The sequence below is a fragment of the Benincasa hispida genome, chromosome 8 (assembly GCF_009727055.1).
Source record: "Benincasa hispida cultivar B227 chromosome 8, ASM972705v1, whole genome shotgun sequence".
NCBI classification, from domain to species: domain Eukaryota; kingdom Viridiplantae; phylum Streptophyta; class Magnoliopsida; order Cucurbitales; family Cucurbitaceae; genus Benincasa; species Benincasa hispida.
Window position 1 is genome coordinate 15403520 of NC_052356.1, and position 21593 is coordinate 15425112.

The 21593-nt window shown below is 33.2% G+C and overlaps 3 protein-coding genes across 4 annotated transcripts; 1 reads left to right on the plus strand and 2 right to left on the minus strand.

Annotated features, from left to right (window-relative positions):
- Window positions 1–288: 288 nt before the first annotated feature.
- Window positions 289–672, minus strand: LOC120083934 (uncharacterized mitochondrial protein AtMg00820-like). Its single transcript, XM_039039843.1, has one exon. It carries the CDS (start codon window positions 670–672, stop codon window positions 289–291), a length of 384 nt encoding a protein of 127 aa, XP_038895771.1.
- Window positions 673–9646: 8974 nt separating this feature from the next.
- LOC120083597 (protein DOUBLE-STRAND BREAK FORMATION) lies at window positions 9647–14027 on the minus strand. 2 transcript variants are annotated; one of them, XM_039039416.1, is made up of 6 exons: window positions 13910–14027; window positions 13582–13789; window positions 13119–13262; window positions 11400–11541; window positions 10749–11004; window positions 9647–9975 (listed from the first exon to the last, which is right to left on the minus strand). In XM_039039416.1, exons 1-5 carry the CDS (start codon window positions 13966–13968, stop codon window positions 10793–10795), a joined length of 765 nt encoding a protein of 254 aa, XP_038895344.1. In that variant the 5' UTR covers window positions 13969–14027; the 3' UTR covers window positions 9647–9975; window positions 10749–10792. The 2 variants fall into 2 exon arrangements, with proteins under 2 accessions (XP_038895344.1, XP_038895347.1); XM_039039419.1 differs by lacking the exon at window positions 9647–9975 and having other exon boundaries at window positions 10767–10999.
- Window positions 14028–15571: 1544 nt separating this feature from the next.
- Window positions 15572–18889, plus strand: LOC120084252 (protein FLC EXPRESSOR-like). The gene is made up of 4 exons (XM_039040155.1): window positions 15572–16308; window positions 17270–17433; window positions 17512–17597; window positions 18380–18889. Exons 1-4 carry the CDS (start codon window positions 15749–15751, stop codon window positions 18485–18487), a joined length of 918 nt encoding a protein of 305 aa, XP_038896083.1. The 5' UTR covers window positions 15572–15748; the 3' UTR covers window positions 18488–18889.
- Window positions 18890–21593: the final 2704 nt, after the last annotated feature.

Genomic DNA, 21593 nt, shown 5'->3' on the forward strand with positions numbered 1-21593 from the left:
AGAACTATTGCCAGTTACAATAATGTCATCAACATAAATGAGAAAGATGATTAAAGTGTGTGAGTTGCAGAAAATGAACATGGACGTATCAAATTTCGCATTGAGAAGCTCTACTACATCAGACAAGTGCTGAGCTTTAGAAACCATTCTCGAGGACTCTGTTTGAGATCATACAAAGCCTTGTGCAGAAGCAGGACATGATCAGGATATTGGTGACTTATAAAATCAGGTGGTTACTTGATATACACTTCCTCAGATAAGTCACCATTGAGAAAGGCATTGTGTACGTCAAGTTATCAAATGGCCCAATTGTGAGATAAAGTAATGGAACACAAGCCGGATGGTAATAAGCTTGACCATTGGACTAGAAGTTTCAAAGTAATCAATGCCATAATCTTGGCTGAAGCCTTGAGCGACCAAGCGGGCCTTGAAACGAGCAATCTCACCTGATGGAGTCTGTTTGAGTCTGAACACCCACTTACTGCCAATTACCTTGTGATCCTGGGGCAGAGGTGTGAGGGGCCATGTATTATTTTGTATGAGCGCCTCATGTCCCTCAAGCATAGCTTGCTTCCATCTTGGATGAAGAAGTGTTTCTTTATACGATCTTGGTTCTGTTTTGTCCAAGTCAGTGACAACGGATAACCAAGCCTTTGGTTTAAAAATGCCCATTTTTTATCGTGTAATCGTGGAATGGTTATTGGTTGTGAGAGGGAGGGATTGTGGTGGGTCTAAAGTGTTGGGAATGGTTAGGTGTGGTGAAGCAGAGTGAGTTGGGAGGGCAGAGTTGAGTGGTGGTGAAGGAGAGGGAATGATGGAAGTTGGTAGACTAGTTAAGAATTCAAGTGATTGAAGGAGATGGACAGTAGGTTGGCTGGTTGGTGTCGGCTGGGAGGATGAAGATGGGATGGAAGAAGATAGATGGGGGGAATCATGGTGATGAACAATGTTGCCTTGAGAATTGGTAGTAGACTGATTTAGGGAGGAAGGGCAGAAAGGATTGATGGGAATAGGAATGGAAATGACAGGAGAATAAGGAGGTTGAGAATGAGTGATTGGTTGAGAGTTATCTAGGAAAGGAAAAGCAGTGTCATTGAATACTACATGCCTAGAAACATATATGCGACCTGTTGTGGGATGAAGACAGAGATATCCCTTGTGCAAAGAGGTATAGCCTAAGAAGATGCATTTATGAGACCGGTATTGAAGTTTATGTTCAATAAACGGCCGAAGAAAGGGAAAACGAGTGCAGCCAAATACTTTAAGAAGCTGGTAATCAGAAGGTTTATTGTATAAGGTTTCATAGGGAGATTTATTTGCAAGGAGAGGTATGGGTAGCCAATTGATAAGGTATGTGGCTGTGTGGAAGGCAAAGGGCTAGAAAGTATATGGAACAGAGGAATGGGCGAGCATGGCTAATCTGACTTCAACTACATGTCTGTTCTTTCGTTCAATAGTACCGTTTTGTTGAAGGGTATAGGGACAAGATAAATGGTGGAGTATGCCAAGTTTGTCTAGAATAGGTGAAAGAGCTTTGAACTCTCCTCCTCCATCAGTTTGAATTGATTTTATAGTGGTGGAAAACTGATTGGATACCATTTTTTGAACTTGATGAAACCGGGGAGAACATCTGATTTTACTTTTATGGTGTACATTCAAATGAATCATAAGAAAGCATCAATAAACAATAATAAATATTTGTCTCCATTTATTGAATTGATAGGGGAAGGACCCCATACATCGACATAAACAATATCAAAATGAGAGGATGGACAAGAAGTTGAAGAATGGAAAGGTAAACGATGGCTCTTAGCCATTTAACAGTGCTTGCAGACTGATACATTTGTATTATTTTTGTACTTCAGTTTGCATTTAGACAGAATGGACTGAACTATTGGAGTGGAGGGGTGTCCTAAGCGACGATGCCACCAGGAAAAGTCTGTAAGTGCTGAGATGAAGGCAGTTGGATGAAAGGAGGAAGTGGATGAGCTTGGAGCAGGTGGAGTGACAGAGAACTTGTATAGACCACTATCAAGTGTGCCCCAGAGGAGTGGACTCTTGGTTTGAAGATCCTTCACAACAAAGGAGTAATGGAAAAACTCAACATAAACGTGATTATCATAACATAAGCGACCTATGCTAATAAGATTTCGAGAGATGGAAGGTGTGTGAAGGACATAATGAAGATGAACTGGAGTATTAGATATAAGAGACAGAAAGTATGAAGAACCAGTGTGAGAGATGGGAAGAGACTTACCATTTCCTATGACAACTTGTTCACCACCATAATATGGAGTAGGTTGTTGGATGTTAGACAGGTCAGGGGTCATGTGATGAGTAGCTCTAGAACCCATATACCAGCCTTCATCTGGATGATTGGATTTTGGAGTAGGGGAAGCAGTGACATAGGATAAAGGCTGATTTGGGGCTGGTGTAGTTTGAGCAAAATAAGCTTGGGAGGGTGAATAGTTCTGTATTTGGGGTTATCAATATTGTAGCAGGATAGGGCTGCATGGCCAAGTTTATTGCAGATTTGACATTGAAGCCTATTGAAGGAGTGTGATGGTTAATGAGGGGATGGTCGTTGAGCTTGGGCAGGGGATCTAGAAAAGGTATAATCAGTAGCATTCATAGCAGATAAATGAGGATTAAGAAGAATACCTGGAAGAGATAGAGGAGGTCTGAAGGATGATCTGGTATTTTGTGGCCAGTGAGGGCGTCGAGGTTGTAGAGAGAGATGAGCAACATTGGCTTGAATTTGTTGAAGTTGATCTAAGGCAGATTGTGTTTCCAACCAAGAGTCATATGCGATGAGCAGGCTTGGACGTCAGCGATGGAGGGGCGGTCAGTTCTGTTCTGAATGGAAGTCACAAAAGGGTTGTACTCATTTCTGAGACCTTCGAGAATATATGCAAGATGATCATGGTAAGATAGAGGTTCTCCAATGGTAGCAAATTTATCCGCAATGTCTTTAATCTTAGCGAGATACTGAGATACACTTATGCCATCCTTTCTTATTTTCTGAAGCTGAGATCACAGCCCCATAATCCGAGCTGTTGAAGACAACTCATAAACCGTTCGAAGCACTTCCCAAATCTCCAATGTTGATTCGTACCCGACAATTTCACTCGTTTTATCTTTATTGAGAGAGGAGTAAAACCAGCTCATGATAGTGCGATTGCACTTTTGCTAATAAGAGAAATGAAGGTTGAGATGTGTCTGCCGAGGATCGAGGTATTTAGGTGGCTGGGGATAGGTTCTGTCAATGAAACTTTCAAGGTCGTAGCCCATGATCAAGTTGAGAAGCTGACTTTTCCATAGAAGATAGTTTGAATCATTTAATTTGACAGCAAGGGATTGGGACATATGAGGGAAGTTTTCTATGGGAAATTGTAGGGATGAGAGTGTGGAAAACGGATTAATCAGTACCTAATTTGGAAAAGAATGATGGGTGGGAAAGTCGGCATACTGAGGGTAAAGGGGCGGTGGTGGAGGGCCATATTGAGAGGGTAAAATGGGTTTCAAGCAGGGGAATGAATGCGTTGAGTAGCAGGTGGGGTAAATGATGGAGAAGATATAGAGATGTTGGTTGGAGGTGGAACTGTTGAATGAATACGTGGGTTTGATGTCACTGGTAGATTAGAGTCTTCTTCAGATGTTCCCGAGCTCGACGCCATGAAGAAAGAAAGAAAGAGGATGCTTAAAGCTCTGATACCATGTAGATGATAGAGAGACAAAGACGAGGGAGACTAAACGACAAAATAGAAGAAATAATTTTGCTAAACGATAGGCCCTCTACGATAGATAGTACCTATCGTGTAATAGCTATTTATTAAAGTATATAGTGCCACTTGACATAATAACATTGGTTAAACATAACAACCATGAGAGAGAAATATGAAAATAACAACCAAATAGTGGAAAACAAAATGCTGAAGAAAAACAGAGGAAAAACGAGAAGAATATTTGTTTTAACAGCAGGCGTTGGACGTCCCTTTTTATCACCTATGAGCCATGAGCTCATTTTTGTGTGGTGTTATATCCTCTTATCCAAAGTCAGAGCTCAACAAGCTTCTTTCCGAGGTAATGCCGAAACTCAATGCATGCATAGAGATTATAGTGTCTTTAGTTTAACTTTTCAAGTGTTTAACTTTAAAAATAAGTTATTCTGGAAAAATTGAAGTGTTTGGTAACTATTCAAAATAATTTTTGAAACACTTCCAATATGTATTCTAAATTGTTTTTATCAAAACAATTCAAATAAAAATGATTTATTGAAAAATATTTTCTTTCTAGTCAATCCAAAGAGGCCTTTAGTGTTACCTAGGTGATCTAAGTTGAGTAGAAAGTTAGACACATGTTTCTGTTCTTTTCCTCCAAAAATAAATGAAGATTTAAAACATTATAAACTAATAATTTCAATTTTATATTTAAAAGCACTTTTAACAACTGAGTTCTTTTTCTTTTTCTTTTTCTTTTTTTTTAGTATATAATCAGTTGAGTTGATTGTTTGAATTAGTCATTGGAGTTAGTTGTTGTAGATGATCGATAAAGCTGGTCGCCATAGGTAATTATCGAAGTTGACTACCGAAAGTAGTTGTTGGAAATGGTCTTTGTTGGGGGAGTTGGCCTCCGTAGTGATCACTCGAGGTGGTTGTTGGAGTTGATAATCAAACTTGTCGACTAAGAATGTTGTCAGTGATGATTGTCATTGGAGTGAGGGGTTTTCATCAGCGAAGGTGGGTGTTGCTACAGTTTGTTGTTGGCAAATGGAGTCACTGTAAACATTGAACAAAGGAAAATTGGTTATTTTAGGGCGCATGGGTGGTTCCTTTAGGGACGAATAAAAATCACTTTTCAAAACACCTTCATTTCACTGTCTATTTTAAAATTAGTTTCCTACTGGCTTTTAGATTTTCCTAAAATCAAATACAATTTTTAATTAGTTTTAAATTTTATTTAGTATGTCTATTTATTTCTCACCTAATCAAATGTATCTTCTGATTTTTATAAGTTAAATGCATCCATTTTTAAAGAAATTATACCATGTTGATATTTTAAAAAATAAAGGTATTTCCTTGAATATTTAAAAATTAATCCAAAGCAAACAAAATATAACATTCTAAACAATTATTTAAAATTATAAATTAAAAAAATTAAAAAAAATAAATAAGAATGGGTCTATTTTAGCTGTTATAACTAAAACAAGATAATTTGCTTTTATTTATCAAACAATATAACTTTCTTTTTCAGGTTTCAAGCTTAAATTCACCAAATACTAGTTTACTTTATTTCATAGCTGATTTTTTTTAGAAGCACGGTTATCAACAATTATTTTTTAAAGAAGAAAAAAGAAAAAACAACTCTTTCCTCCCATTTTCTTAACTAGCATCTAATCGTTGTGGATTATTATAACTTAAACTCATTCTAAAGATGTATTTAGTTTAACTTTTCAAATGTTTAAATAAATCATTTTAGAACAAAAGAATTGAAATATTTGACAACCACTCAAAATAATTTTTAAAACATTTTATAAGTTTATTTTAAATAATTTTTATCAAAAAAATTTAAATAATAATCATTTTTTAAAAAATAATTCAAATGGGTCCTAAATCGGGAGGCCAAACGATCTCTAAAAGTGTGTGAATTAATTATTTAAAAACTAATTATAAGTACATAATATATCTTAAATTTATTAGAGAAATATTGTCGCAGATCCTCTATTTTCAAAATGCAAGAATTGAATATTCACATGTTAAAGAAAGAGGAATTATAGAATATTAAAAATATAAAATAAACCTCATGTGTAGGATACCGATACATAAAATAGCAAAGAACCCTAAACCCCACAAATCCTCGCAAACGCCTCACAACGTCCCTCATCACATTTTGAAATGTCAAAATCGGTTCTTTGTAAGCAAATGAGATTGGAAAAGGAAAATCTAATATATAATACTTTTTCACACTTTTCAAAAGTAGCACGCTATTTAAAAATTTGTTAAACTAATTTTTATTTATTCATTTCGGACGAAATTGACTACCGAGATTTAGTTTTAAAAAATTAACCTTTTAATTTTACATAATTTTTTTCAAATCTTTACCTTATTTTTGTTTTCAATTTCCAAATTTCCAAATGAATTTATCAATTATGATATTTCATATGGATCTCAAATGCACAGTGATTATTGAAAATATAAAGAATCTTGATGTTAATCCACCAAGAAAGTCCAAGTACATAGAATCTTAATTTTGCCCAAGATATATAAGATTCTTTATATCTTTCAAATCTTACTTAAATTTTTACAAAATTTGATCTTTGGGCTAAAAGATTTGAAAAATTAGGTAACATTTTATATAGATTTTGTAATATTTAGAAAAATTGATAGAATATGGGTGTTAACTGTCTAAGATTTTACCAAAAAATGTACTAGAGAAGGTCGATTAGGACGTCTTCATGTCTTCATACTCCATTACTGTTAGAAATCTGGGACTACGAAGATTAAGAAAAAATGAAACTTCAACAATAGAAATGATAGGTGGAAACGAAAATGAGATGCGCTGAGATATATGCACTTCAAGAATACGAATAAGGACACCTAAACTCACATCACCATCGATAAAAGTTGCATAAGCCAATTCTTACATTTTGAAGAAAAAAGAAAGAGTAATATTTCTCTAATAAGTTTTAATTCTATTATATAATTATAATTATGTTTTTTTAATATTATTAATTAAAAAAATCCAATATGGGCCACATTTTTTTAGCCCTGGCTTCAATTTAATTAATTTGGTCGCGTTTAGCCGCTAAAATAATAGTGCCTATGGCCACCCTATAGCAACTGACCGCCGGCTCTGATAGTTTACAATCTTCCTTTGCAGAAAGGAATTCTTTGGCCACCAAACAAAGACCTCATCTGACCGAAGTAATTTTGTGAACCAAGCTTGACAACCTATATTAAAATACTAATGGATGTTTGATTTGTTAATCCTGAATATAAAACTTGTATTTGATAGTAGATTTATAATTTTAGAAAGTGAGTTTCTTAATTAAATGCAAGATAGATAAATATAAGTTTATGCACTTCATATTTACCTAGTCTGTAACTGGCAAATTATAGTTCAAGATAAAGATACATTTTAAGCAAATTCATATGAAAGTAAACTTTACTTTTTTTAGCTCTAGATCATAGAATTTTAGCGTGGGTTTGGATTAACTAGAGAAAAAAAAAATTACAAAAAAAATATTTTTATTTAAACTCTTTTGATACAAATTATATAAAAAAAAACGTTTAAAATACACATTAAAAATTTTTCCAAAGTGATTGTCAAATACTTTAATTTTTTCTAAAATGATTTATTTTCAAAATTAAACACTTAAATAATTAAACCAAACACACCCTTAATCTAAGGGTGTGTTTATGCATCCAACGGTTCATAGACCTTAATGGAATTAATGGACTCTAATTGGTACTAATAATATAATATAGAAAATCCAATTGGAGGTAAGTGGAGTATTCTTGTGGGAAGCATACAAGTTCTCTTTTAAGCCATAAAAATTAAAAGGAAAAAAAACGTTTAAATACTACCTTAATTTTGTATTTTTGAGTTTTGACTTTGATTTATTTGGTCCATGTATTTTCAAAATGCTCAATTTGATCCCTATATTTTGAACTTTTGTTCATTTTGGTCTTAATTTTTAAAAAGTGATCATTTTGGTTCCTTAAAAATAAAATTTATAAATAAAACGAATAGACCAAAATGGTCACTTTTTAAAACTATAAAAACAAAATGAACCAAATCTAAAATACAATGACTAAAGTGGTATTTTAAACAAACAAACAAAAACATCTATTGGTTCTGGTTTATCTAAGGAAAAGAGGTTTAGATTATGTGAGAGGGCGAGGCAACCATATCCAAAAATTTTATTGATGAGGCCGAAGGCTTTATATAATTTAGTAAAAATAAATGTAATTAGTAGAATTACATAATTTAGTAACAATAAATGCAATGAATGAGGTTTGAACTGGGACCTGAGGGGGCTAGAAGGTAGATTTATCACTAGACTAGCTAGTAGTTTTGATACCATGTCCGTTTTATATATATATATATATATATTATAAAGAGCATAAAGTTGAGGGACGCCTCGAGTCCCCTAGATCCATACTAAATCTGTCCCCGATAACAATTTTTCTCCAAAGCAAGAACCATTACACATAAATTAATAAGAAAGTGAGATTAAAAAAACATGATACTAGACAAACGTGAAAGAGATCCCATTTATTTTCAACTAAAAGATCTTATTCTACATTCATGCATGTAAGAAAGCAAGTTATTTAATCAAACAAACAAAAATGCAGAAAAAGCACAAGTTTTTGTTGAAAACTCATTTGATAGGTATTGATGGGAGTAAGACTTAAATGGTCCACATCCAAATAATATTTCAATCATTCTTGCTACTGAAGTAATTGTAGATGTGTCAACATAAAAATAATTCAACTGATATAAAATATATATTCTGACTTCAAGGTCAAACATTCAAATTCTCCCCTCAAATATGATTGAAGTAAAGAAAAGTAATTCTAGATATGATATTAATTTTAGTAGTCTACAATCTACATGCAATCAACTTAAATTACTTTCTTATAATGTATGCAAGTTACCAAGGGTAGTAGAAAGAAAACTAATCAAGTGCCAAATCAACATTATTGTTCCTATTTTCCCTTTCTAATATAGAAACAATAACAACGGGCCTAGATATATTCAATAGGAACCGACATGATGCCAAATCCCGCTCTGTCCACAAAGAAACATGTTGCGTCTATAATGGAAGCATTTGTAACTATCGTAATGTTTTTCGTTTTAAAAAATGCCCTTCTGATTTTTCTTTGAAAGAAGCCAATCATCTTAGGATCAGTTTGAGCATCAATCCATCGATTAATCGATGGAAGCTGTCAAGAAAGGGTTGCTAGAAGATGAATGTCGATGCCACTTAGTCGGAGAACGCTCAAAACAGTTACACTGATTGGAATATTTGTGATTGAAATGGTCGCCCTATTGGGGTAGGCGTATCCCAATATCTACCAATTGGTCGGTCAAGATCTTAGAAAGTCATTATAGATGGTTCAAAAACATATCCTGTTTTCTTGGATGGGCAGAATTCCTCGGTGAAAGTGGAATCAGATTCAATCGAAATCATCAAGCTTTTAAATTGTGAAATTTGAAACTTATCGTAGACTTTTTTTTTTTTTTTTTTTTTTTTTTTTTTTTTTTTGTCGAAGAGACTCTCATTCTACTTCCTTCTGTAAATTTTTCTAGTGAGGAGAATAAAATTGTACCCATAATCTAGTAGCTTTGGCTTCTTCTTCTAAGACCTCCTTTCTGGAGAGAGTTATCGCCTTCACATGATTTCAAGCTCGTAAACTTATTGGTACATAGGAATAATGTACTCCCTCTTCACCTTCATATGCCGGCAATTTATGAATATTAATTAAGTAAAAAAAAATGCTGTATTTGTCTGCATTTAATTCCTAACCTTGTGAAAGAACCAAGGAGAAGATGAAACTTCACTAAGCTACAGTACAGGTAGTAGTCACACCCACCCACACCCCCCCAGAAAACAATAATAAATGTTTTGAGAGAGAGAGAGAGGAAGAAGAAAACCGTAATTGAAATGTCCCTAAACCTAAACAATTTATGGCATCAAAAGGTCAGGAAATAGACAGGTCATTGTCTTGTCCTACAGGGGGAATGAAAAGGAATTTCCAGGCTTCCATGTGAATTTCAAGTGGATTTTACCCCATGAAAAATTGAACCATTAGAAAAGTGAAAAAATGAAGAGACCTGTCAGAAGAGGAGAGGCAACTTAGACAAGTAGTTTTCTTTCGCCCACCGGACCTCCCCGATCGACTCCCAGTAATGGAAAGTACAGTTTTCAGCAGTTAAGTTGGTCTTCTTGATAAAATGCCCAGTAATAACCTATTGCCCAAAGAAAGCAGACAAATTTTAGAGCGTCAAATAACAGGAAGAAAATAAAAATGAAAATCTCAATGAACCAACATCAACCCAATCCCAGTAAAATTTATAAATAAAATAAAAAACTTATCGAGTACGGGAGAAATCGTTTGGTAATCACAGTTTGATAACCTATTTTTATGGCGTTTACAATCTTCTAATATATATCCACCCACACATGCACACACGTTCTGGACACGGGCAAACTAATCAAACTAAATTGTCTGCACTTCTAAGTTCTTTAGCAAATCATTGATATTAGCAATAATAAATCGTGGTGGAAGAACTAGTGAACTCAACTCTATTCTTTAAGCATGGGGAACCAATGGTCCTTCATTCATGTCTTGATCTATTCATGCAGGCAAATAGGCAGCTGCAACGGCCTGTGCCAATAGCTTGTAGTGCCTCTTTCCAGAACAAAAAAGGTATTATCAAGTAATTAGACTCATTCTCTCGCCAAACTACTCAGTTATTTCCTACCTCACTCACTCTCACAAACATCACTTACATCATTCGTGCAGTCAAATCTAGCCCTTTAATGCATAGCATCAACTTCAATACCTTACTCCTAAGGACTTCGTTTTTCACCCCAAGCACAAGTTAAGTGAATTACGGGTTTACTATCCCATCAGAGTTCACACATCCACTAGTTACTGTTATGATAAAATTATATGATGGATATAAGGTATAAAAGAGAAGTTACTCATGATCATGTTACCCATGCATGTAAAACTAACCTGAACATTTATCTAGTCAGATGGGTATGCACTATGCAGGGAGACTACATGTAGGTCCGATCACGAAACTGAATTTTGTGCGATTCACTGGTTAACCCCTCTAAAACTTGATATTCATGTAGCTTTTTTGCATTGTGGTTTCGGAAACCATTCCTAAATAGAGTGCTTGCTGTAGACTTTCTTGTGCATGATGAAGAAATCTTTATGTTTCTTTCGGTAACTTTCTTGTTCAAATACTCCGATGTGAGAGCCTGAACTGATTTAATCAGACACAATTTGCAATGAATCAGATGAATGCAAGGAGGTCCTAATTTTTTTTTCTGAATACCATACTATTAGTCATTAAAACTATGCATTAGAATTAAAAGGCATTTGGACTAATTTTATCTTGTTTTCTTTATTCTCCTCTTGAATAATAAGGCATTTGAAGATGGAAGCACTGAATGTTAGGTTAAGATACAACAAGGGAGTCAGAAAGCACCAGGTTCAAAGAAGTCAGAAATCTCATCCACAAGAATCAATTGTCAATAGATATAATGCCTTTTATGAGAATGAAACTGTCAGTTCGTAATCAAATTAGAACCCTAAGTATACAGTTAATTTAGTGATTGATTTGATCATCAAATCTTTTAACTCAACTAAGATACCGACCAGAATGGGAACCAGCTGATCTCAAAGCATGATCTTTGAGTCTCTTTATCTTCTCAATAACTTCTATGCGTTTAAGGGAACCATGTGATGTATAGTTTTCAGTATCATTTTGTTGAAGGCTTGACAGTGCTTGCTCATATGCCTAGCAAAGAAAATTGAAAATAAGTTCCCCGTATTGAATGATACTCTAATTGAATCTTCACCAAAATTTCATTGTATTGAAGGAGAAAAGTACCAGAATACCATAGATTAGGACTGCAATAAGACAATAAGACACACTTGATGAAAAAAAAAAAAGTTGATACGTATGCAGTGAAAAACAAAGTTGTGCATCTAACATAGTATGAGGGTAGGAGGTCCAGTGTTCAAACCATATCATGTTATTCTCTCCAAATATTGATTTTCACTTGTTGAGCTTTCTGTAAATTTTTAAGTCCACAAATGAAGGGAAGTGTTAAAGCATTGATATAATGAAATTATCCTTAATCCATGAACTTAAGCTTTTATGTTTTTCTGGTGATTTAACAAGATATTCTCATTTCTATGGTCTTAAGGTGCGTTGAACTCTTACAGACCAAACCTCAGTTTCCTGTTAACCAAGTTCGTAGATTCCTCGATGCTAAATTATTACAGATTTCCCCACTGTTTTAAGGTCTCTCTTACCTAATTGTCATTGTAGCCCAATCTCTGTGGTGTGTCCAAGATTGGATAGAGAATTTCAAATGAATAATACCTCAAAACTGATCATTAAACTAAAGAAGGGCAACTTATATACTAGGCCTCTCAACAACCATAAAAATTACGCAGCTGAAGGAAATAAAGTTGCCAACTGGTAACTCTAAAAATTACATCTAGCAAAGAATTAAAACAGGACACAGTTTTAAAGAACACTCTTGAAAAGAAGCTCCCAATGAAATACATCACTCTGTCTCTCCTTTCTTACACCAGTGAAGACCGAGCTAGTTGTGCAGATGGTAGAAAGATTATTGACAGCAATGGCACTTTTCTTATTTTAATAATCTTCCAGCAGTGCTCATTCAAACAGAAATGTTATCAAGTTAGTGTATCGAGTCTAGATAAGTGAATATCATGGCTCACTAATGCTGTTGCACTATTGGGTAGAAGATGTGCAACATACATTGAGTTTTTCTCCTTTCTCTTTTGTTCATGAGTGTCTAATAAATAAACGTGCACTTGATTTTTTTCATGACCATATTCTTGAATTCAAACCATTTGAAGACTAACTCGCAGATATTCTAACAAAGTCCCTCCTCACCCATCGTTATCTTTACTTAATAACCAGTCAGTCTTACATTTGTTCAGTTTCATGATATTTTCTCTCTCTTTCTTCAAACTTACACTCTATATGCATAGCACCAGCAAAGCTTTTCCTTATGAACTTAGCCACAATATGCATAGCACCAGCAAAATGTAGCCATTGTTTATGCTGATCTGTTCTTTCCTATTTAAGAATTCTTCAGACAAAGCTTTCCCGTGAACTATTATTCATAGCACCAGCATACCGCAAATATCCAGAATTGTAGCGCTCCATTCTTAATTTCCCAAAAGACAAGTGCATTTTGATTAAGCATTTAATCTCACTTCATTCTCATAATAATTAGCAACATGAATGGTTAAAATGCAGAACATAATATGTAGAACCAAAGTGTTAAAGAAAAATCTTAAGCAGTTACATACATAGGAGAAATTACCTTTTACCTTTATGGCAATTGAAAAAAAGCCGGCACGCAATGAATGCTCAGCAAAGTTTAACCATTCTGCATGTGAAACTTGAAGCCATGGTTGATTAAAAGACTTCAGTAGCCGGAAATTCAAGGCCTCATATCTCAAAGCTAAGCAACTCTAGAAGCATGAAAGTATAAGTAGGACATTAGAGAAACATTCACATCTGCTAACAAATTAATCATTTAGCATAGAGTATAGATACCAAACTAAGCGATTCAAGGAAAAAAAAAAGAATGTTGCGATGCTCGGCACAATGAAAACTTAAGATGCACCAAAACTTAATACAGCAAGCAAAAGTGAATATAACCACGGTTTTTTAACACGAGAGAACATATTTATAGAATAAACAAAATAACAACAAAAATAAGGATGAAGCTATTAGCGAAATTACTAATATTCTGAACGATCACAGAGAGTTATGCAAATGAATACTCGCCTCAATGTCTCCAACAAGAGCAAATGCTCGAACAAGAAATTCGATGACTAGAAGCTTTTGATCATCAGTTTTCTCAGCGGTTTCACGAATGATAGATAGAGATTCAAATCTGAGGAATTCTTTTAAGTCCGATTTGACATCCATCAACGACATCGCGTCTTTGGAAGCGGGAAAGAATTCCAGAATTCGCAAAGTAGAATCATCGAATCTGTGGAAATCTTGAGCGCTAAAGCATCAGAGAAAATGTAATGATCGATAATAAATGGAGATTATCGATGAAAAATTCGAATGAATGAGTTAGATAAGAAATGCGAGTGAACAGCCAAACCTTCGGCTTCTGAGCCGCGAACGAAAGAGAGAGTATTGCTCCGCAGCTGAACAAGACATCGATTAAATTGGCGGGAAAGGTTTATTCTTCACACTCCGAAATTGGTGTTGAGCTTTTTATATGAAATGATAATGACACCTATTTTTCTAAGGACTGTGATAAATTAAGCGTGGTTTTACTACACTTTTGGCTAAATATATGCAATAAATCTCAAAATAACTTACATTTGGTAATTAGAGGTCAATCCGTACTATTAAAAGGATTATAGGATAGAAACTTATGATTTCCCCTTTTATTCGTGTAATTTTACATTTAAATTATTAAATATAATTTTAAATTATCACATTTCCTCTATTTTATTCTTCACGTTAAAAAGTGATTCTTTTTTGGACAAAATATTTATCATCACATTAATCCATTCAAAATATTTTATTCAACTAAAAAGAAAATCATTCTCAATATTGTTTATCGTTGACAGTGACAATTTATAATTATTCGTTATTATCATGAATTTTAATGGTAACATTTTTAAATGTTCTTTGTTGTAGTGTTTTATATTAGCGACAAACATTAGTTTATAGAAAGTTTATATAAATAAAATTTTGATTAAAACTAAAATTTTCAATTCTATAAACTAAAACGAAGTATAATTTTATAGTATTTTATAACTTAGATTAAAACTACAATATTTGTTTGATTACTAGACTAAAAAAATAGAACTATCAACTAACCAATCATAAGAATTAAACTTACAATTTGACCGGATAAAAAATAATTTATTGATACATCTATTTATCTAAAATTAAAATTATGAAATATGTGTAATTGTAAGTTTGTGGTACTGGCATGTACTCCGTTCCTAGACGTCAGGTGGATTCTCACCCCATAGTTATTGTTCGCAAAAAAAATTATGAAATATTTGGTTTTTTTTTTTAATTCTACTATGGTCCCTGAACTTTAAATCTTGTTTTATTTTGATCCCTAGACTTTTAAATACGTCTATTCTAGTTCTTAAATTTTTAAAAAGTGCTTACTTTAGTCCTTGCTATTAAGATTCTACTAACCTTTAAACAAAATGATGAGATGACTTCAATTTTTAGATGACTAGGCTATCAAATAAGTTATCCAGGCTAAAAATTTGAGGATTTCAGTTTTAAATTAGATGGAAAAACAATTTTCTATAGGAGAACTCCCGTCATTTTGCGTTTAAGATTTTGGTCGTTCAATATATTGGCTCGTTTAAAGTTTGAGGACTAAAACGATCGTTTTTTAAAGTTTAGAGACAAAAATAAAACAATATTTAAAGTTTAGATACCAAAATAAGATTTAAATATTGATTTTTTTTAATACGACAATTGTTGGAGCGGAGATCGACCCTCTAACCTCCAAAAGAAAGACATATCAATTATTCTTGAGTTAGGTTGAATTTAGCCAGCTGACATATATAATAGTACTAAAAAAACTACCAGAAATAGTGTAAGTTAAATTAAATAGTGTTATTATTATTTATTTAATTATTTAGTTTCAAATGTGGGGGTGGCTTAAATGTAAAGGACCCATATTTGTAAGTTGGGCTCATAACCGTGTATAAACAAAATGGGCCTGAAAGTAAAGCCCAACTAGTGAAGCCCATTAGTACACATTCTCGCCGTCGATTGAAATCCGGTAACCGGCCAACCAAACAACGGGCGGACGGAACCCTTCCAAATAAGGAACCGAAACGAAAACTGCCGTCGCCAAAATTCGATCTCTCAATTCGTTTTGGCCTCGAATCTCAGCTGCTTGTCTGTGAAGAACAACGAAGAGCATCGAAGGAGGAGGAACGCGCTATCCTCAGGCATGGCCGGACGAAGCCATCAGCCGAATGCCTTGAAACGACGCGAAGTTCCGTTGAGTCGAAGCCCGCCTGATGATCGTCGATCCCATCATCGTCTTTCTCACTCATCTTCCGTCGGCGGTTCTTCCAGGGCTCACCAGGCAATCCTTCTCGAAGATAGGATATCTGCCCAGCACCGAGAGATTCAAACTCTCCTCTCTGATAACCAACGCCTTGCAGCCACTCACGTGGCGCTCAAGCAAGAGCTGGCGTCGTCTGAGCAAGAGCTCCGGCACCTATCGGCCACTGCGGCTAAAGTCAAGGCCGAGAGAGACGCTGAGGTGAGGGAGGTTTATGAGAAATCGCTGAAAATGGATGCCGAGGTTCGCGCGATGGACGCTATGATGGCGGAGCTCGTTCAAGTGCGGGCGGATATACAGAAGCTGAGTACCGTCAAGCAAGAATTAACTGCCGAGTTGCAAGCAATTCGCGACGACCTTACTAAAGCCTCCTCCGAGTCACAGCCATTGCCGTCTATTAAAGCTGAAATTGATAGAATGCACCATGAAATTCAAAGAGGAAGGTAAATTTTGATTGCTCCTTTGGATGCTTTTCTTTTAGGATGTTGTCCTGGTTACCTTATCCTTCAGTATAGTTCGAAATAGCTTTTTCAATTTAAAGCATCAATTTATGTTGAGTTGGCTGGTAAGGTTTCGCCCATCTATTGTTCCTGAATTTGATTGTTTCGACATAAAATTTGTATTAGCTTAATTGTTGAGACTCCATTATAATTGTTTTATAGCTGTATGTTTCTGCCGTAAAGAGAATATCAAATTGTCAATTCGAATGCTAAGCCTTCTCTTTCAATTTTTTGAACATTGGTACCTACTTGAAATTTGAACCATCCAAAAGCTCTGAAGTTTGTTCATTTGGTCTAGCTGTTTTTGTTATTGATATTATTGCTATACATAGTGGTTGCTTTCAAGTCCCAAATTAGTTTCTGTTTACATGAGAAGCTACTTTTGAAAGGCATGGTTCAATAATATTATATATCAAAACTATCTCGTCTTAAACAAAAAAGAAGTATGCTTGTTCAAGGAAACAATCCTGTGCAAAACTATGTCTTCTTGAATATTAGATCCCATATGATCTTACTGCCCGAACAAGATGTCTTGTTTAGTACTAGAGCTGGCACGATCCTCTTCGCACAAATATTGTATTAAATATCATGAAGTTACTCGAACCATTGGAATAAAAAAAAAATCTTTTAACAAAAAAATTAATAGAATCAGAAAACTTAGTGGAATGAAAATGTAAATAACTAATTTTGAGGATTACGGGCATGTGAAAGTTTCTGCGTTTTCTATAGTTAACTTTGTTGATTGTAAAACAAAACAACTTGATATTATGTAACAGAGTGGACAAAAGAATTGGTAGGATCATTCCTTTTATGCAGAAGAAATCAACTGCAGGATCCTATTTATTCGAGGAGCATAATTGAGGTTTGGAAATTACCTCTTGCTATTTGTTGTTGATCTGGACAGGGCTGCTATTGAATACGAGAAACGAACACACGCTAGTAATCTTGAGCAGGCTGAGGCAATGGAAAAGAGTATGGTTTCCATGTCTCAGGAAGTTGAAAAATTGCATGCTGAACTGGCCAATGCTGAGAAGAGAGCAAGGGCTGCAGCAGCTGTAACAAGTCCTTGTAAGCCTGCTTTTCGTACTCGGTAACTTATTTATCATCCTGTTTTTGTCGCTGACTCTCTATTTCAATTTCATACAGTTCCCGGTTATGCCACAACTTACGGCCATCCAAACATAAGATACGGCGCGAGCTCATATCCCTCTGACCCTTATGGCATGCATCAGGTATGTCCTCTATGTCTGTATTAGTTCCACGGCCCAAAAATTTAGTGTAGGGCTGATACTGCCTTGATTCTTGGTGAACACCATTCATGGTCATTGGAACGCGAAGTTCAATTATCAACTATAAGTAACCATCCTAAAACTTAAGCTATGTTTGGAATGCCAAACATATTCCTGACTAAAAAATATCGTGTTTGACAATAATATAAAAGTACCTTTGCGAAAGGTTAAAATCTCCTTTTAGTGTTGTTTGAAGAAGTGCTTATAGAATGCTTTCAGCCATAGTGGTTGAAGCACTCAAATGTACTTTTAAGAGAAAAGTATTGTAACTGAAGCTAAAAGCATTTCCAGACATACTTTTATATGACCAGAGCTACCAACCAAGCAACAAAAATGCTCCTTTTAATGGAAATTAAAATTGTAATAAAATTCCGTAGAGGTGACTGTGAAGTAGTTTTTATAGGAAGAAAACATGCCCTTATTTCCTTGTGACTTGAAGCAGGTGGAATTTTGCGTTAGGAACTTAGGATTATTATGACAGCCCTTGAAGCTTAAACAGTTGCATATGTGGTTTATTTTTCACGACTTAAACCAATATAGAGGTGGGATTTTAACCTCCTACCTCAAAGAAAAGAAGTGGCATCTTGACTACTAAGCTAGACTCATTTTGGTACCGTTCCATTATATCTATTTTTTATGCAAAAATGACACCATTGTTTAAATGTATTCTCAATAGTTATCAAATCTCCACAACCACCATAATATAGGCTGACAACCTGTTTCAGGTTCCTGGAGGAGCTGGCGTCGATATTGTTTCGCAATATGCACGTGCACCACCGACACATGGACCACTTTACAACGTACAACCAGCACCACCGCCGCATATGCAATGAATGGGCAGAATGATGTATGGACATGTTTTGTGCTTGACGAGGAGGAGTTTGGTCTCAGTGTCTTAGGTTCCATAAGAGTGGAAAGGCACTGTAAATTCTGGCGCAAAAGCTCGGTTTCTTCATCGGAAATTTCTCTTATACAGGGTCGCAGGGGAGGTTTGGCAGCCACCTTTATGTACATTTAACTTGCTGTGACCCTTTGCAATTCTGAAAGGTGTTCAATATCACAGTTGGGCTAAGTTTTGACATCTTTGTTTATTCACTGATTTTTTTTCACCCCGCAAAATGATACTGCAAACATCTTATTAGAATCTAGCATTTGAAACATCTTATGATAAAATATCGAACAAACAAGGTTTTCAATTTATGAAATGGAAGAAGAGTTTGGATCTCTTAATCGAAGTCTTAGTCAAGGATATAAATTGAGCACAAATTATCATTTATATCTTTGTTTATTTGTTAGGTTGTATCCTTCCCCATTTTTTTATATATCTTTTGAGAACTCTTTGAATAATTTCTGATCATATTTTTTTAACATCATTTTAAATGCTATAATTTTACCAATTATTAAAATTAGTTTTACACATGGGCAGAATGAAAAACTTCATTTATCTTAAAAATAAAGTCATATGCATTGCGCTGAACATATCTAACCAACATTTGATATTTGCTTTTTTTCTTTTTGAAAATTATCTTTCTTTTCTTACAATTCTTTTACTATAACTTTCATCTTTTCTAACTAGATACATGCTTAACCAAATTTAAAAATCAAAAACAAGTTTTAAAGTTTTTTTTTTTATTTTAATTTTCAAATTTTGGCTTGGTTTTTTAAAGCATCCTTAAAGGTATAATAAATTCATTTAGGCGTTTGGTTTAAGGATTTCTAGATGTATGTTAATAAGATGTTTGGGCATATGACTGTGTTTGGTTGTGCATGAGAATACTAATAGAATTTTGTAAAAAAAATTGTGTTCGTGTTTAATTTATGAAATCAAGTATGAAAATCTTGTTATAATTGTTGTAGATTAATAATTTAAAGAATAAATAATATTCAATATATCATTAAAAAATTAATTGATTATGAATCAATAATAATTTAATTATAAATATTTGAAGATTATAATTATAATTATAAATATTCAATATTTTACATATAACTATTAATATTTTAATAATTTTATAATTAAAATTAATCCGTTAATACATTTAATGAACGTCATACTAATTATAATCTAACACTTAATCATTTTTATTATTAACTAAGCTAACATTAGTAATTTTACTTTTAATTAAATAATATGAAAATATATATTTAAATGGACAATATATTATATAAAAGGTGAAGAAAATGAGATAAAAATATGATATATTAATAATAAAGAATACTAAAAATTATTTTATAAATATGATATGTTAATAACGAACGGAGTAATAAAAAATAATCACAATAAATAATTAACATCTTATAAATAATTAGTGATGATTATATGTTCATAATGAATGATCAAATTAAAATTAATCTCCATAAATTACTTGATTATTAAAAAACAATAAAGTAATAAATTATTGTTATTGAAAATGAAGCTTAATACTTACTAAATTTTACTAATCCTAGTTTACTAATTAAATAATTTAAGATATTATTAGTTAATAAATTAATAATTTATGTAAAAAAACAATTCCATTCATTTAATAAATTTTTATTATAAAAATAAGTTAAAGTAAATATTTTAGTATATCATTATTGAGTTATTCATAATACTTATATCATTTTTGTTAAATTAATACTAATTAATTAGTTAACTATATTCAAAGTGAAGTTATATGTAAAATGAAAAATAGATAAAGAGGAGAAAAGAGAAAACCCATAGTTTTAGAATGGAATAGAAAATACTTATCTGTGCGAAATGAGAATGTCTGGAATAGCTTATTCTCAGGTAAAAAGATGAAAACTGTGAAACAAACATGGAAATTGGATACCTATGTCAATTTCCATGTAGAAAACTTGCCAACCAAATCGCAGGTTTGTGTTCTTAAAACTTAATTCTTAAAAATCGAATGGTTGTCAAATTATGTCTATGGAAAGATATAGTAATGGTTACAGTTGATTATACCATTTTTGGCCCAAAAAAAAAAAGAGAAATCAGAGCTCTTTCGTATTTCATACATATTGATATTACATACCTCAAAACAAACAAATGGGGACAACTATAATTTTATAGTTATAGTGTAGTAGTATATAAATTAATAATTATCACATAAAAGATATATAGTTATAACTATGCAAGTTAATTAATGTTCGGTAGATTTTGCCAAACATAAGTTTAACTATTATAAAGTACATATTTTCGATCAAGATGTTAGATGTTTAAATCTTGTCTCCATTTTGCATGTTGTTGAATTTGAAAAATTTATGAGTAAACTTTTTTTAATAACATTTTATATTTAAGGATATTTTTAAAACTGCTTTAAAAAAAACTTTTGCAAATTTACATATCATTTTGAAAATGGAAGCAGATATTGCTCAATGTGCAGCTGGGATTTGTGTCATTGTGTCTAAGATATAAGCAAATTTTGTTTACTCAGAAATCATAGAAATTCAACTAAATGACACCAATTTAAACATTGCTTTGTTTTAACTTATATTTCTTGTCAAAATAAATAAGTAAAATTTTAAATTTTCTTTATACTTGTCTTTTAGGGGAAAAAAAGAAAAGAAAAAGAATCATCTATATTTGAATAGATATAGTATTTGTGTAAACACCTTTTAAAATGAAAACAACTTCTCAAATTAAAATAAAATAAAATAAAAAATAGAACTTATTGTCACTCGTAACTTTTTAAGTTGAATTAATTTTCTCCTCAAAGTTTAGATTTCAATTTTTTTTTCTCATGTTCAATTTCCATTAAATTCCCCCAAATTTTAACAAAATATAAAATATAATTCTCTTATTAAAACTCAAGCACTTCAACAAAAGTCAAACTTTTCACAAATTCAATCAAACTAACGTAAATAAGAAAATATCAACCTCAAGATAAGAGTATCTATTCTCCACACCACATATTATTTAAAATATAATTTTTTTAAAAAAAATCCAGAGTTACC